We start from the raw sequence: 18,661 nt of genomic DNA, 5'->3' as shown, positions 1-18,661 counted from the left end.
TCTTTTTTCTCCCCTACTACCATAGTTTTTGTTTTCTTCTTCTTTTTTTTTAGATAAAATTTTCTTAGGATTTCGGCAAATTTTAGCAACATAAACTCCATTTCCTTTACTGAATCGGCAAGTACTACTAAATCATCTGCAAAACGGATACAGTGTATTCGTTCCCCGTTAATTTTAATTCCTTTGGTTATTCTTTTCAGTTTTTCAATGGTTTTTTCAATAAATAAGTTGAACAAATATGGTGATAATAGGCATTCTTGCTTTACTCCCCTCGTTATTTTTGTTCTCGACATGAATACCGATATTCTGCTGCTTACAGTGCGCTGCGTCAATCACACAGCCTGCAACACAAACACGTGGTGCATGGTCAGATAAACTGTCATTCATCGGCGCGATCTACTGTGACAAGGATGCATTTCTGGACAAATGTTCGTTGCACCCTACATTCAGTCATGAATCCGTCCCTGCAGTCTGTCGGTTCTATTAATGTTCACCTGCATATTTTGTTCACGGACAGGCAGCACATCCCAGGTAAATCATTTTTATGTATCAGTAAAAGAAACTCTAATATAACAGTGACACATTAGCAATATAATTACAGCTAATGTGAACTTAAGAAATGAAAATGATCAGGCTTTTCGTATATTTTTAATTTTAATCCAGTCATATTTCTTTTCCTTTGGCTTTTGTGTTGTGGATCTCTTAGATATCAGAGCCATGTTGTAGTTTTACTTTCTAGTTAGTAGTATTTATTTTGCTTTTAAAATTATTTCAGGCATTTACGGAGTCAGAGATTCCGTATTATATCCTGCCTTGTAGTTTCAGATGTGTGTACTTATCGATGTATCTGCTGATGTACAACCTCTGCTTAATTTCGTTAGTCATTTTTATATTTAATTCTTTTGTCTAGCGTCCGCTGGTTTTCTTCTGTTCTGTTCCCGCTCTGATTAGGTAAGGACGCATTGTCATGACATTCTATATGAATCTATGTTAAAATGTACCTTTATAATATAGTCAAAGTTAACTTTACTATGATTTTCATTTCTAAATTTCAACCCTCCATGTCACTTTGTTATTAATATTTTATGATTTATGATTTTTTCAGACGATCACGGCAGGAAAAGAGGCGCCGATGGCCCATTGTTAGTGGACGTATATGGCAGAACACTTCTCGTGTTCAGTCATTAATTTCAAACCACGTATATCGCTCCACGTTTCTGAGATCGGTGCACCACTCATTTCATTTGCATCTTGCCACAGTTTTCACGCGAGCGACGGAAAGAATGATTCGGCCCGTCGTCCACTAACAGTGAGGTCGTTGTGCTCAAAAATGGCTCTGAGCACTATGGGACTCAACTGCTGTGGTGATCAGTCCCCTAGAACTTAGACCTACTTAAACCTAACTAACCTAAGGACATCACACACACCCATGCCCGAGGCAGGATTCGAACCTGCGACCGCAGCAGCAGCACGGCTCCGGACTGGAGCGCCTAGAACCGCACGGCCACCGCGGCCGGCCGTCGTTGTGCGACCTACACCAGTCAGACACAGGCCCCGCTTCGTTCAAATTATTGATGGCGGTCCATGTTTTATTTTTTAATTTACCGCTTCACGCCGAACTCGGCACGGAGCGTTGCAGTTTCAACGCGCTGCGTCGTTCGTATTGGGGGCGACGATACGCGCGCGACCGCCATGTAATGGCACTTTCCTCATCCTCTATTAATTTGGAATGCTAAGTTACATTTTTGATTCCCCTTTAGGGCTAGCAAACGTGTCAACGTACGATAGTTATATTCAAACAATGAAAAGTCCAGAATAGAATATCAACCATATTATGAAAAGGATAGATTGCTGCTCACCGTAGAGACGACACACGGAGTACAGCCAGGCACAACTAAAAGACTGTTACACTCTTATCTTTCGGCCAAAGCCTTCTTCAGAATAGAAAAAATCTCTCTCTCTCTCTCTCTCTCTCTCTCTCTCTCTCTCACACACACACACACACACACACACACACACACACACACACACACAAAGTAGGCACACTTACCACACACATTACCGGTATTTCCAGCTGTGGCTTTGGCGAATGGTTCATCTTCGGACCACTCCCTGATCGTGCAGCTCATGCGAACAACAGAAGTATAAGACAGCAGACTAGTAAGCCTTCTGTACTGTTAACACCGAAGCGGACAGAACATGAACTTCCTTTGATGGCTCGCGAAAAGACCAATAACCTACAGAACACAAGCGAATGCGACCAGAACATGGCCGAATATACAGTAGTTCTCTCGCGCTCGCCTACCACTTATCTCAGAGATAACAACAGTCAGATTCCCCTGCATCGCTCGATGACTGTAGTGTGGTAATTCTCTCCCCCTCTGATCCTGGGCAAAATGATCGTCGCCCCACTACCATCTTTGCTGGAGCAGCGTGATGCGGAGATAAGATTATCTTTGGCAAAAGATACTGTATAATCTGCAAATTGAATGCGTAGCTGGTTGGGACTTTTTGTTGTAGGGTCTAGCAGCGTCTACCTCGCCCAGCATGCAGAGTCACAGAATAAGTGGGGCTGGCACGTATAGTCCACAGAACTAATGCAGCTTGTTCGTTTTGTTGCTTCAAATGGTTCTGTCACCATCTAGAACTCATCCGGATGGAATTTCTAAGCAGTGTTCAATCGAACGACCATGTATTATAAATTGGCGGGTTTGCAATGATCAACCCCCACCATTGTGTAAGAGTGGGAGAATCCATGTGGACTAATACTTTACGGGGCCTAAGGCAGGGGCGTAATGAGGGTGGTATAACCTAGAGCTTTGTATATGGAATGTAAGATCAACTAGCTGGCGGCGTCCATATTGGGCCTGATATCCCGCTGCTGCTTATCCCTTGCTTGCTGTCTGGTGTCCTAGACTCAAAGGCTCTTAAATACAAATAAACAGTTTCAATGTGGACACAGAATTCTCATGCTCCAGATATGCTTTTTGTGTTCTTTTTATTATAACTGGGCAAAATATTTATGGTCATATCATGTTACTAATACAATAATTTGAATTTTTTTTCAGTGGGGTCAGAAAATACTCCAGATATATAGTGTGATTTTCAGTGTTATATTTAAACTTTATTACGAAAATAAAAACTTAGCAATACTGCACCTTATCAACCAGCATTTATATATCCACTGTTGTAACCAATTTGTAGAAAATAAATACATGCGCATGGTTGGAACTAGTTCACAGTCAAGAATTGCGTTTGTTGAAGTAACGCGCGGTATCACATTTTATTCATTATGGATCGCGATATATGATTTGAAAGCTGTTACAGGCTCAAGCAGATTTTAGCAGATATATGTAAGAGTGATAATGATAATGAGTCAATTTTTGGAAACAGGAATGAGAGAGACGCTAACGTAGATGTGGCAGGAGGATATACAGGTCAAAGATGAGGTGAACGTAAATAAATGTGAAGATGATAAAGGTATTTAAGAAACTAGTGCGCCTACTCTTGTACCTAGAAGTGGACAGATAACGTAAGACATAGAACCAACAGATATGTGCAAGCAGCCCTCCAGTAGTACAGGGTATTTCAAAATGAATATACGGGTTTTAAGGCTTTGTAGCACATATTACATTCAACTTACAATACACCAAATGAAAGAGAAACACAAACAGTTTTTCTTACAATTATTCAGTGTGAACACCGATCACACATTGAGTCGATAGGCGAGTTGTTCTGAAACATTGATCAATGTGTCAGAGTAACTGTTGCAATAACACTGTTGCTAAAGTCGAATAGATCAGCCGGTATCGGAGGTACATACACATGATCGCGTCAGATCGTGTGTGAAGGTGGTCATGCATAAAATACCATGTCAACCGGTCCCTTGCGCCCAATCCACCGGGCGGATACAACGCCGTTTAACCAGTCGCGTACTGATTTCTGCCAGTGAGGTGGCGCACCATCTTGCTTCCCAAATAAATATGTGTTGTTCAGCTTCTTTCCATTGAGGCACGGGCCGTAGCTGTAGCACATCACAATAAGAAACATCAGTTACAGTTGATTCACCGAAAAAGAAAGGCCCATAAACTTTCTGCGGAGATATTGCTTGGGCTAAATGTGAAAGATTCGCACTCGTTCAACACGTTTTTCAGTCACTCTTTGTCATTCCATACTCTTCCCATTGCGCACAGGTATACAAACAAAACCGTAAGTTGAACGTAGTAAATGCTACAACGCCTTAAAACCGGTATGTTCATTTTGAAACACCCTGTAGAATACATGGAACTGCACATATTCCACATCACCTTAGATCACAAATGCAGACAACGGCAGATTATCTCAGACTTTTAATCAGCAGTCACATGCAAAGTATACTAGTAATGCATACCAATAATCATGCAGGAGACATTAAAATTCTACACCCATACCTTGAGTACTGGATTGAACTTGATTCTACAGAACCACAGACATTCTTTGGTCTCCTAATAATAGCTGGTTTACATAAGGCAGGGCGGAAACCTCTGAGCAAATTTCGATCAGATGAGTATGGCTTGCCCATTTTTCGAGTCATGATGAGCTTTTCATGACTTCCTGATTTTCTGATGCATCTCCAGTTCGATTATAAACTTACAAGAGAAGAGAGAAAAGCGGTTTCTGGATCAATAGCTGAAACTATACGGGCTGTGTTTGAAATTTTCATTGATACATGCATTTCGTCTTATATCCCTGGGCCTTATATTACAGCTGATGAGCACGTACGTACTTTCTGGGGATGATGTCCACTCAAGTTGCACATTCCCTCAAAACCTGGACATCAGAGGATAAAAGTGTGCATTGCTGTAGATTTTAAGACCAATTACCTCATAAACACACAACTACATACAGGGAAATCTGCTGAATGAAGGGGAATAGAGCTGGGGAAACAAGTGGCACGTTATATAGTTGGTCACCTGAGGGGAAGTGGTAGGAACATTTCCACTGATAGTTTTTTATAAGGTTGAAACTTAATTATGGCTTGCAACATTGGAGTTTTAATTTCAATAATGCGCATGGGTCTCACAATAAGTCATTGTTATTTTTGTAGAAATATTTTACATTTTGTCTCCATAGAGTTAGTAGAATCGCTTTGGTGTCAAATAAGACCCCATACATATGTTTTCCCAGAGATGATGCAATGCTAGGGGACAAACAAGAGCTATGTATAGGGAAAGTACGACCAGGTAGCTGTCGGTGGCCACAATGAGCATACTAGCGCGCTGCTGTTTACACGTTGGCTGCTACAGCCTACTTAGTTATTTATGTTAAAGAAGTGATCTCAGGGACCTCACGCATTAATAAGGTAGAGTACAAGTTTTAAACTGGAAGTCTCGAATTTTCAGCAACAAAAACCGGAAGCATAATTGGTCAAAGAAGTATACTATGTGATTAGGCCAAACTTAAGTTTTCGTCCTGGTAACATTCATCAACGGCGAAAGCGATGATAGATTTCCTTGTGCCTGTTTCAGCAGCAAGCTAAAATACTTAGTGTTGCCATAAGTATCTGTAGCTTTCAACTGAGTCATCTTGAATCCTCAGAAGCAGAAAAGGGTATCAATGTTAGATACCGAACCATTGTTTTTACGAGGAAAATTTAAAGCTGTAGCACATACACCAGAATTCTGAAGCAGTTGGCAGTATATTAAACTTGTTACCTTTGGCAGCTTTATGAATATTATTCATACTACGGCGTATGTCAACTACTTTATATTTAGATGTGCAAAAATGGTCCCCAAAGGTAGTTATGATACGTACGCTTGTGTGTTCTCTGAAGCGGGTGAAAAATGATCTCCCTGTCCGGCCAACATAAAAGCCTTCGCACTCATCACTGTGCAGTTTGTACACACCAGCACTTCTGTACCCATCGTGCTGATTTCCTATTCAGTTTAGAGCGTAAAGTATTAGTTGTATTAAAGACAAGGGCTGTATTAAAATTACGAAACTGTTGCCGAGTTTTGTCAGAGGGGGGCCATTGTAGGCCATAGAATGTACTTTTTCTCCTTTACCTTAGTACAAGGGTAATTCCAAAAGTAAGGTCTCCTATTTTTTATGAGTACATAGACCTGTTTATTTCTACAATGGTTTACATCAGTTTACATCTTGAACATTTAGCGATTTTTCGACATAATCACCATTTCTGTCAATGCATATTTGTAGACGCTGTGGCAGTTTTTGTATGCGCATGTCATACCAGCTCGCTGCCATGCTGTTCAGAAAGTTATGAACCTCTTATTTCACTTCGTCGTTGGAGCTGAATCGCTGGAACCACAATTAACGCTGAAAGGTACTGTGAGAGTCTGAAAAAACTCAAATGGGCAGCAATTCAGAGCAGCAGAAGAGGAATGTTGAGCAAGCCCGTACACATTCTCCATGACAACTCTCACCCACGCATCGCTCGCCAAACCATTGCTCTCCTGCAACAGTTTCAGTGGAACATAATCACCCACCCACCCTATAGTCCTGCCTTGGTGCCCAGTTCCCTAGGTTAAAAGAACATTTGGCCAGAGAGGGATTCAGCTCCAACAACGAGGTGAAAGACGAGGTTCATAACTTTCTGAACAACATGGCGGCGAGCCGGTATGACATGGGCATACAAAAACTGCCACAGCATCTACAAAAATGCATCAACAGAAATGGTGATTATGTCGAAAAATAGCTAAATGTTCAAGATGTAAACTGATGTAAACCATTGTAGAAATAAACAGGTCTATGTACTTATAAAAAATACGAGACCTTACTTTTGGGAACACCCTCGTAGCAGTTTTATTCCTGTCTTTCTTGTTTTTCGCTTGTTTATAGATGTCATCGACTATAGGTGGATCATACCCAATTCTATAAGCAATATTTTTATACATTTCCTTCTGAGGGGAGGGATGAAAATCAGCAGAGTAACTGGCGGCTTACAAAAGAAGCTCCATGGTGTGCACCAAGCATAACTATCACACATTAACATAAATTATAAGATTAAGATTACTGTCGAGTGCATCACATCGCTAAGACCTGCAGTGTTTTAGTGTGAACAAATATGCGATGAAAATTGTTGCGTAACCTTGCAGGAGAAAAATCTACACTCTCCTCTCTTTTAAATCTTGCTGGCGCAGGAGCACAGCTACTGTACTACCTAATACTTCATATTGAAACATGGATACAGAACTCACGTCCGTGTTGTAATACAAATGAGAAAATCCTATCATTGACAATTTTTTAACTGAATCACATGAAATATGTATTGTGATGAAAAGTACACCCAGAATTAATAAGAAATAAATTATTGATACAGCACCTACTGATCACACACACACACACACACACAGGGATAATTTGACTAGTATTGTTCCAAAAGTGTCAGTGCACTAAAGAAGAGAGACAATTATACATATTTACATAATTTGATCCTCATCAAATCAGTCATAGTGTTTATGTACTTGCAAAATGTTTTTAGAACAGTGCATACTCTAGAGTACGTGACAATGCACAGCAGAATCACTCACACTTTCCTGTCATGCACATTCTTCTCACCAAGCCAGTAGTTGTTCTGTGCTTGCTTTCTCCCCCCCCCCCCCCCACCTCTCTCTTACTCTCAGAGATGGTTTCCGTGTGTATTTACAGTGATCCAGTAAGTTACGCAATGCATACGGAGCCATCTTGACAAGTTAGCTAACCATAGCACACTAGTGGCTTTGTGTGGTGGTGTCCTAATATTTTTTCTGTAGTTACATAGTTGTACACTGTAGAAAATAAATAACTTTGTAGTGCTTACATTTCCTCATGGCATGACAGATGCTCCAAAGGTACAAATCAACTAATAACTCCAAAATTTTCTTTGCTCTGAGATATACTGTTCATTGTAACTTAATGAATACTGCACGAAGAACAATGACATTTATAGGATACCAAGTTTTGACAAAATGTGTATATTTTGGGCAAAAATTGCAATAATAATAAGAAATATCTGAAATAATGAAGAGAAACATGTTATATACCTTATTGCCACTATCTTCTAATGCATACGTAGGGATTCTGTAGGTTTCTTGTGAACTGCATATTCATATAATTTATTTTCTCAAGTCTGTTTATTAAAAACAAAATTATGTATTTACAATAATAAATTAAATTTCTTCTACTGGTGTACATTTACATGATTTGAGTACCCAGATGCAGAGAAGTTGTGCATCATTACACTAAACTCGATCTGGACATTCCCTCGAGACTGAACATGGGTCACTGAAAATATGGAAACAATAATAAAATACCAGAGGGAAGAAAAGTAGCAGAAGAAAGCAAAACAATAACAAAATATTACAGTATAAGGTGATGACCTTCTTCTTCTTCTTCTTCTTCTCCTCCTCCTCCTCCTCCTCCTCCTCCTCCGAGATGAATATAAACTTAAAATTATGCAGGTTTGACTGGTTTAGAAGATTTTAGTGGAACTGCAGTGTGTGCTAAACACCCTAACAAAGGAAGACTTCCTGTGTGCGTTTCAAAAGTAGCAGAAACACTGGGATCAGTGCAATCACACTCACGGAGTGATTGAAAGTGACTGTATGACAGAATTTTAATCAGTATATTTTGGTAGCTTTTGGATATCATCTCATACCACACACACACACACACACACACACACACACACACACACACCAATGCAACAAACAAACAAAAAAAAAGATGTTAGCAAAATGTCCTTCATATAACAAAGAGGTTTCAGTGTAAGTCACACATGAAAACTAACATTTTAGTAACCTGTTTTGACGAAAGCAGAACATGTCAATTAATTAATGAACTGCAAGAATTTTATTTCATAAATTATCTTTTTCTTGCTACTCTGTATCATTGGATTTTAGAATTTTATGTTTTGACGATTTTGTTGTTATTGCCTTCAGCCTGAAGAGCCTGAAGACAGGTTTGATACAGCTCGCCATGCTAGCCAATCCTATGCAAATCTCTTCATCTCCACTTAACTATTGCAATCTACATACACTTGAAATTAAGTCTCCCACTTCAATTATTATCCCCCCCCCCCCCACATACACATACACACACACCCTGTGAACATGCATGCAAGCATACACGCAGGACATTACCAAAGTAACTATTCATCACGATACGCCCCACCATTTTACCCTTTCTTTTCGTCATTTTGTACCACAAATTTCTATTCTCCACAATTTGATTTCTGTAGCACCATGTTTCAAAGATTTCTACTTTATTCTTGTCATTTTGTTTATCTCCCACATTTTGCTTCTGTATAATGCTACACTCCAAATACTTTCGGAAAAGACTTCCTAACACTTAATTACAAGTTAACAGATTTATCTTTATCATAAAAGATTTTTCTTATTACTGCCAGTCTACATTTTATATTATTCTCAGTTCTGCCATTGTCAATTACTTTGCTGCCCACATGGCAAAACTCATCTATTACTTTTAGTGTCTCATTTCCCAAACTAGTTTCCTCAGTGTTACTCGATTTAATTCAACTACCCTTCATTATCCTTGTTTTGCCTTTGTTCTTACAACCAATTTTCAAGAAATTATCTATTCTGCTCAAATGATCATCCATGTCCTTTGCTGCTTCTGATAAACTCACAATATCATTGGCCAACCTCAAACTCTGCATTTCTTTTTCATGGCCCTTCCTACATATTCCTTGGTTCTTATAAATGCAACTTGGTGTCTGTAAAAGTTGCAGATAACTATTCTCTTCATGCATTGTATCCCTGCTACCTAAAATTCAAAGACTGCTCTCCTGTCTACAGTACCAAAATCTTGTTCTAAATATACTAAACCTGCAAATGTGAGTTTCCTTTCTTCACTCTTATCTTCTGTTATATAGTCAGTATTGCCTCACATGGTCCTAAATTTATACAAAAATGGAAGTGATCAGCCCTCAGGTTGGGTTCTACCACTCATCCCACTCTTCTGTACATAATTCATGTTACTATTTTAAAACTATGATTTTTTACCCTGGCAATTCAATAAGATGTGCCTTGTCAGCACCTGTCTTCTTTGACCATGGGATTATTACATTCTTTTTGAAGACCAAAACTATTTTTTCTGTTTCATGTCCCACATACCAGGTGAAATTGCTTTATCATGATTAGCTAACCCCAAAGAGTGCCTGTTATCTGCTCCAGATTCTTTGTTTCGGATTAAGTCTTTCAGTACACTGCCAAATTCTTCTTGGAGCACAATATCTCTCATACGGACCTCATCTACTTCCTCTTACTTTTCTGTAATACTGTCTCCAAGTTCATTTCCTTTGCATAGCCCTTTCAATTATTCTTTCCTCCTTTCAGTCTTCCCAACCTTCCCTCATACTCATTTCTTGATATTCATATAGTTCTACACCTACATACATACTCTGCAAACTGCCATATGGCAGAGGGTATACAGCACATTTCCTTTCCCATTCCACTCGCAAATTGAGCAAGAGAGAAACAACTTTCTATATGCTTCAATACAATCCCTAATTTCTCATATCTGATCTTCATTGTCCTTATGTAAAATGTATGTTGGTGGCAGGAGCACTATTCTGCAATCAGCCTCAAATGCCTGTTCTCTAAATTTTCTCAATAGATCTCCTCGAAAACAATGTCGCCTTCTGTCCAGTGATTACCAAAGCATCTCTGTAATACTTACGTGTTGCTCAAACCTATCAGTAACAAATCTAGCAGCAGCCTATCTCTGAATTGCTTCAATGTCTTCCTTCAATCCCATCTGGTACAGATCCCAGCCACTCGAACAGTACTTAACAATGGGTTGCACTAGTGTCCTATATTTGGTCTCATTTACAGATGCACCACTCTTTCCTAAAATTCTCCCAATAAATCCAAGTCCACCATTCATCTTCCTTACTACAATCCATATATGCTCATTCCATTTCATATTGCTTTGCAATGTTGTGCCTAAATACCTGGTAACCTCCCACAGTCACTCAATGATGCCACCTTCCCATACACCACAGCATCATCAGCAATCAGCCGCAGAACTACTGATGTCCACCAGATCATTTATGTATACAGCAAATAACTGCTCTCCAATTGCAGTTCCCTTGGGCACTCCTGACGATAACCTTGTCTCTGATGAAGACTTACATCAAGTACAACATACTGGATTCCATTACTTAAGCAGTCTTCAAGCCACTCACATACCTGGGAATCCATTCCGTATGTTTGTACCTTTGTAATAGTTTGCTGTGTGGCACCGTGTCAAAGGCTTCACGTAAATCTAAGAATATGTGCTCCGCCTGTTTCCCTTCATTCATGGATCGCAGGATTTCATGTGAGAAAAGGGAAAAGTGAGTTTCTACTACAGCTCTGCTATTTTCCTCTAGCCATTCCAGTTTTGCCACTTTTCATTTACTGTCAATCTCATTTTTAGGCATATGTATTTCCTTCTGCCTGTATTTTACATTATTTGCATTCATCAATTAAATTCAATATCTAACAATAGAAAGTCCAAGTTCGAACATAAACAATTATGAAAAGGATAGATTGCTATCACTATAAAGACAACACTCTGAGTTGCAGACAGGCATGACGAAAAAACTGTTTGTTCTTCCATCTGTGATTTTCAGAGAAGCTGATGGTGGAGTGTAGGATCCAGATGGTTCGGCTTGTGAAACAGCCATTGAAATCGAGCATGCTTATGTTCAGCTTCATGATGTGCGACAGGATGGTCCACTTTGCTCTTGGCCACACTTCGGCCATGGCAATTTATCCTGACTGACAGCTGGCTGGTAGTCATACTAATATAAAAATCTGGGAGTGGCATAGGGATGGACTATGATGTCATGGAGGTTGGGTGGACAACAGAACACCCCTTTAGAAGGGGTGCACTACCACTTTATTTCCAAAATATAAGCACAGTTTTGTATTCCAAACTTTTTCACACTGTTCACTATGTTTCTCCTCTTTTTTGTGCTATACTAATATTCTTTTGCCACTAGATACAGTGATTTGGTGTACTATTACTATTTTGCCACTAGATATAGCTATTTGTTTGAACACTGTGCTTTTGATAACGTAAATATTGTAACTTCATTATGTGTTTCCTCCTCTTTGGTTTGTTTATCTACATCTACATACTGCCAACCTAACAAAGTATATGTTCAAAACCAACTTCTATTCATGGTGTTTGTATCCCTGTGTGTGTGTGAGAGAGAGAGAGAGAGAGAGAGAGAGAGAGAGAGAGAGAGAGAGAGAGCTGAAGAGTTTGTATATAAGTCTTTTTTTTTGTGAATGTAATAGCTGTTAGAGAGTGGTTGAAAGCTTTGGTGACAGCTGATTTGACTTTTGGTTTCAAAGTTCTGTGGATAAGTGAGTGAAAAGATGTTGGGTGGTATTCTTATTATATTGGGTGGTGGTATTATTATTATTATTATTTGACATGTGTACTATATCATTCAACAGGTTTTCCTTTCTGCTTTGTTTTTCTGTATTTGGTAATCTTTTTGCAGGGTTAGGTGGTGTTTTTTATTGTTGACTCTAATTATTTTCATGTCTTCTTCTCTAGTGGTTGGTTTGTGGTTATGTTCTCTTAGGTGTTCTGCAAATGTGGAGTGGTTTGTCCCACACTTCCATGCTCTCATGTGTTCTTTGTATCTAACATCAAATGTTCTACCTGTTTGTATCTAACATCAAATGTTCTACCTGTTTGTCCTATGTATCTGCATTCACAAGTGTTACACTGTAGTTGATGTATACCTGGTTTCTGGTGTATGTGTCTGTTTTTTGTCAGTTTTGGGATGTATTTTTGTACTGAATTGTCTGTTGTGTATTTTGAAAATGTTGGTGATTTTTTGCATGAGTCTGTGTTTGTATGACATTGTGTACCATCTTGTGTTTTCTTTCATCTTTTTCTAATTATTCTACATATCTGTTATAGTACTGCATGTTTGTGTTTGGTTCTGTCGGGTTGTAGTCTCTGTTTTGGTGCTTTCTGCTTTATTTTACTTTTAATTTTGTTGTTTAGCTTTGTGGCTACAACACAAAATGTGAAAGTTACCTTCTCGACCTTCACCTTGGGCAAGCACTCTGGGGTCAACATACTCAGGTCGCCTTCCAGTCAGCCAACATGTAAATTTCTGCAGAAGTGATGCTGATTCTGGAATGAACAATGGCACACTAAAAGGCAATTAGTCTGCTCATACATGAATGCACAATATAAACTTATTTCTTAAAGCAATGAGATTTCAGTGTCAATATAACATTTGGACACTAGCTTCTACATATTATAGAGATATCTAGTACAATGATATAAGACAAATGAACAATAGATTTTTACCAGAATGAGGGTGAAGTCAATATGTTAAAAAAATTCTACAAAAGATAATATGTATTCCTGGTGTACATTCTAGTAGAGGAGAATCAAATTATACCAGCTGCCTCCTCTTAGTCCTTGTTACTAGCACGGATATGACACTGAAATTCTCTCTCTTAACATTAACAGAACTGAATAACATCTCCAGTTTCAAAAGACAGTTAATGACATACTTACAAAAACAATACTGTCTACTTTGTCCTGTATGCACCACTTACCCAATTACAACTAAATACCGTTATTTCCCACTAGACCTTCATTATTCCCCAAAGCCTTAGCTTGTGCACTATGTCTACATTTCTCTCCCTCTGAGCTTGCTATGTCAAAAATATCACTTTTGTACACTCAAAAATATCACTATTATTATTATTATTATTATTATTATTGTTATTGTTATTACACTCAGATGACAAAAGCTATAAGACATCTCCTAATATCACTCGGACCTCCTTTTGCCCAACGTAGTTCAGCAATTCAATGTTGCATGGACTCAACAAATTGTTAGAAGTTCCCTGCAAACATACTGATCCCTCCTGCTGCTATAGCCGTTCATGACAGCGAAAGTGTTGACAGTGCAGGATTTTGTTCATTAACTGACCTCTCAATTATGTCCCAAAAGTGTTCGACAGGATTTACGTTAGGCAATCCAGGTGGCCAAATCATTCACTCTAATTATCCAGAACATTCTTCAAACCAATCACAAACAGTTATGGCCCAGTGACATGGCGCTTCGTCATCCTTAAAAATTACATTGTTGCTTGGGAACATGAAGTCCATGAAGGGCTGCAAATTGTCTCCAAGCAGTCAAATATAACCATTTCCAGTACTTCCATCAGTTCTTCATCAATACTGTTATTTAAACTGTCATCAGACATTACAAAATAGATGAAAATTCACTTGGTAACTTCCTAAAAGATAGTCTCCATTCCTTCCATATTAACTATGTAGGCATCAACCAAATGTGGTTTAAATTCAAAGACTTTGTGTTGACAGCAATGAAAACTTTTATACCAAGTAAATTAATATGAAACAGAACAGATCCCCCATGGTACACAAAGCAGGTCAGGATACTGTTGGAAAAAAATTATGCGTGCCGATTTTAAAAAACACAAAATCTCTGATATTGGTAATGATTTTCAGATGCACGAAACTTAGTGCAATACACAGGTAATCAAAACATTCAGATCACCTAAAATAGACAAAATATTTTTACTGGAAACTGCTGTTCACTGTATTTACAGAACATGCTACATGTCACATTAGAAAGCCCACTGCATTACTCAAAAAACACTTTTAGCAATTAAATACAACTGCTCCCTCTTCAACAGATCCATACCTAAAGATATGAAAGTTCCACAGGTCAAATCAGTGAACTAAAAAGAGTAACAGATGTATGTGTTGAATTATAGAAATTATCTGTTAATACATAACCAGCAGAAATTCATACAATATCATTCTTGTGAAACACAACTGGCTTTTTATTCACAAATGTAATGAGTGCTATCAATGGTGGATCTCCAGTTAATTCCTTATATCTGTATTTTCAGTAGGTTTTTGACCATGTTCTTCACAAGCGGCTTCTATCAACTTGTATGTCTGCGGAGTATCATCACAGTTGCGTGACTGGATTTGTGATTTCCTATCAGAAAGGACACAGCTTGTAGTAACTGACAGGAAGTCATATAGTAAAACCGAAGTGATACATGCAGTTCTCAAAGTAAGTGTTATAGACTCCACACTGTTCTTAATCTACATTTCATGGGGAACCAATATTTTTCTTAATTTATGTCCAATTTTGAGCTTGACAACATGATAAGTGTCCTGCAATATACGTCTACGTGATTAGTCTGCTATCCACAATAAAGTGCCTGGCAGATGGTTCAATGGACCACCTGCATGCTGTATCTCTACCGTTCCACTCTTGAACGGCACGCAGGAAAAACAAGCACTTAAATTTTTCTGCGTGAGCCCTGATTTCTCTTATTTCATCGTGATGATCATTTCTCCCTATGTAGGTGGGTGGCAACAGAATGTTTTTGCAATCGGAGGAGAAAACTGGTGAATGAAATTTCATGAGAAGATCCCGTTTCAATGAAAAATGCCTTTGTTTTAATGATCACCACTCCAATAAACGTATCATGTCTGTGACAATATCTCCCCCATTTCGCGATAATACAAAATGAGCTGCCCTTCTTTGTACTTTTTCGATGACTGCTCCAGAACAGGGCGGACAAGCGTTGTGTAAGCAGTCTGTTTAGTAGACCTGTTGCACCTTCTAAATGTCCTGCCAATGAATAACAGTCTTTGGTTTGCCCTACCCACAATATTATCTATGTGATTGTTCCACCTCAGGTTATTTGTAATTGTAATCCCTAAGTATTTACCTGAATTTACAGCCTTCAGATTTGTGTGACTTACGTGTAATCGAAATTTAGCTGATTTCTTTTAGTACTCATGTTAATAACTTCACACTTTTGTTTATTCAGGGTCAATTGGCACTTTTCGCACCATACAGATATCTTATCTAAATAATTTTGCTAGTCGTTTTGATCATCTGATTTCTTTACAGATGGTAAATGACAGCATCATCTGCAAACAATCTAAGACGGCTACTCAGGTTGCCTCCTATGTCGTTAATACAGATCAGGAACAGCAAAGGGCCTAAAACACTTCCTTGGGGAACGCCAGATATTGCTTCTGTTTTACTCGATGACTTTCTGTCTATTACTACAAACTGTGACCTTTCTGACAGGAAATCACAAATCCAGGCACAACTTAGGTGATACTCTGTAGGCACGCAGTTTGGTTAGAAGACACTTGTGAGGAACAGTGTCGAAAGCCTTCTGGAAATCTAAAAATATGGAATCATGATTATAAAGAGCTAGTTGTGTTTCACAGGAATGATATTTTCTGAAACCGTGCTGAATATGTGTCAATAAATCATTTTCTTCGAGGTACTTCATAATGTTCGAATACAGTATATGTTCCAAAACCCTACTGCAAATCGACGTCAGTGATATAGGCCTGTAATTCAACGGATTACTCCTACTTCCCTTTTTGGGTATTGGTGTGACTTGAGCAATTTTCCAGTCTTTAGGTGTGGATCTTTCTGTGATCGAGTGGTCGTATAAAGTTGCTAAATATGGAGCTATTTTATCAGTATACTCTGACAGAAACCAGACTGGTATAAAATCTGGACCGAGGGCCTTGCCTTTATTAAGTGATTTAAGCTGCTTTGTTGCACCGAGGATATCAACTTCTATTTTTCTCATCTTGGCAGTTGTTCTTGATTGGAATTCAGGAATATTTACTTCATCTTCTTTGATGAAGGAGTTTCGGAAAACCACGTTTAATAACTATTCTTTAGTGGCACTGTCATAAGTGATTTAATCATTGTTATCACGCAGTGAAGGTGTTGATTGCGTCTTGCCACGGGTGTGCTTTATGTATGACCAGAATCTCTTTGGGTTTTCTGCCAGATTTTGAGACAGAATTTCGTTGTGGAAATTATTAAAAGCATCTTGCACTGAAGTACGAGCCATATTTCGAACTTCTGTAAAACTTTGCCAATCTTGGGGATTTTGCGTTCTTTTTAATTTGGCATGTTTTTTTCTTTGCTTCTGCAGAAACGATCTGACCCGTTTTGTGTACCATGGTGGATCAGTACCATCACTTATTAATTTATGTGGTATATATATCTCAATTGCTGTCAATACTATCTCTTTGAAAACATTCCACAAATTTTCTACACTTACATGATCAGATCATGATATGTTAAAGACGTAAAATCAAATACTTGAAAATAGCACAAAAGGCCAAAACTTGGGTTGTACTTAAATAAACAATAAAACAGTCATATGGGGGTGTGTTCCTTTTTAAAAAAAATTAAATTGTGTAAAAGTACCGCATTTCCTATACTGTTATAAATGTTAATATTCTTTGAAGATTGTAACTCAATAGAAACTCTTAATTTGTTGATTGATGTTGGTGTGTAATGAATGTCTGACGTGCTTCCATTTATTGTCATACTTTGATGTTGGTGTGTAATGGATGTCTGATGTCCTTTCATTTGTTGTTATACTTGTTATGCTTAAAACTAAAGGTTTGTTTTGTTGCTCAATGTGAAGCTTTTGCTATGCATAGGTGAATGCCTAACTGTTAAAGATATTTCGGACAAACTGTGAAAAATAAATGATGTTCACTCGTCGAAAACATCAATTTGCTCCAACACAAATTTCATAATATTGTATGGGAAGTATCCAATGTTGCGCAGTCAGCTAGCAAAAGTTTACAAAATACAAACTCAACTATATTTGTTAAACAAGCCAATCAACAACAGCGATCTTTGTGCACGAGATTGTGCACAATTCTGCAAACTTTGCATAAAGAGTTATTTTATATTTATATTACATGGTATGACTCCACTTGCTGATAAGTTACAACGACAATGATTAAATTATGAGTTGAGAATAACAGAGTGACGATTAAAGTCTGGCGATGTGTAGGCAGTGCATCTGCAGTGACTAGAATTCCCTTGTCCAGTGTGCCGACAGTCTCACTAAGGCCTCCACAGACAGGCACTACCTCCACACCTAGACCAGAGACTTCCCATGCCATTTCCTTGTAAACCCCTAATCCCCCAACAACCAGATGCAAAGGACTCATCACCTAGTATCATCCTGGACCAGACCAATTGAATCAAATCCCTCGCCAGGCTTTCAACTATTTACCATTGTGCCCAGAAATGAGGAACATCCTATCCACGACACTTCCCACCTTTTCTAAATTAGTATTCCACCGACACCTAATCCTTGTCTATCCTTATGCCACAACCACTCCCAATGCTTTGCCACATAGATCATACACCTGTGGAAGACCCAGGTGCAAGACCTGTCCAATACACTCACGCAGCACAACCTACTCCTATCCCATTACAGACTCATCCTATCCCATCAGAGGCAGGACCAACCCTTCCTCTTGCCTCCTTTCTTCCCTCGTTCTCTCCACCAGGCACAACCCCTAGCCACAGTCAAGATGCAGAACTGCAATCCTGGCGCAGTGTATTGAACACCTCTACTAATCTGTGAGTTGTCACCTTTACTCCTAAATTATTTATGTTCTGCCAGAAACTTCTGTTATCAAAAATATGATCTAATACTTCAACAACTGGCAAATATATAATTTGATTACAGTGAATTCCCTCATTTTTCATACTTCATGACTTGCCATCAGTTTTTTGTTGTTGGTTCCTCCTTTTAGCAAAAGCCAAAATTTGATACTCAATTTTAGGTTCTGAGTCAGG

General features: G+C 38.6%; 1 protein-coding gene across 1 annotated transcript in view; it reads right to left on the bottom strand.

The window, feature by feature from the left end:
• Window positions 1-8,092: 8,092 nt before the first annotated feature.
• LOC126484290 (B9 domain-containing protein 1) overlaps window positions 8,093-18,661 on the bottom strand; it is a 55,503-nt gene continuing 44,934 nt past the window's right edge. Inside the window, exons 4-5 of the mRNA XM_050107717.1 lie at window positions 13,045-13,163; window positions 8,093-8,262 (exon numbers count right to left, since the gene is read on the bottom strand). Of these exons, the coding sequence (XP_049963674.1) occupies window positions 8,159-8,262; window positions 13,045-13,163 (223 nt within the window). The 3' untranslated portion in view covers window positions 8,093-8,158. The remainder of the gene's footprint in view (window positions 8,263-13,044; window positions 13,164-18,661) is intronic.

Source organism: Schistocerca serialis, chromosome 6 (assembly GCF_023864345.2).
Source record: "Schistocerca serialis cubense isolate TAMUIC-IGC-003099 chromosome 6, iqSchSeri2.2, whole genome shotgun sequence".
NCBI classification, from domain to species: Eukaryota; Metazoa; Arthropoda; class Insecta; order Orthoptera; family Acrididae; genus Schistocerca; species Schistocerca serialis.
The sequence above is the reverse complement of the archived record's forward strand: the minus strand, read 5'-3'. Positions and strand labels throughout refer to the sequence as shown.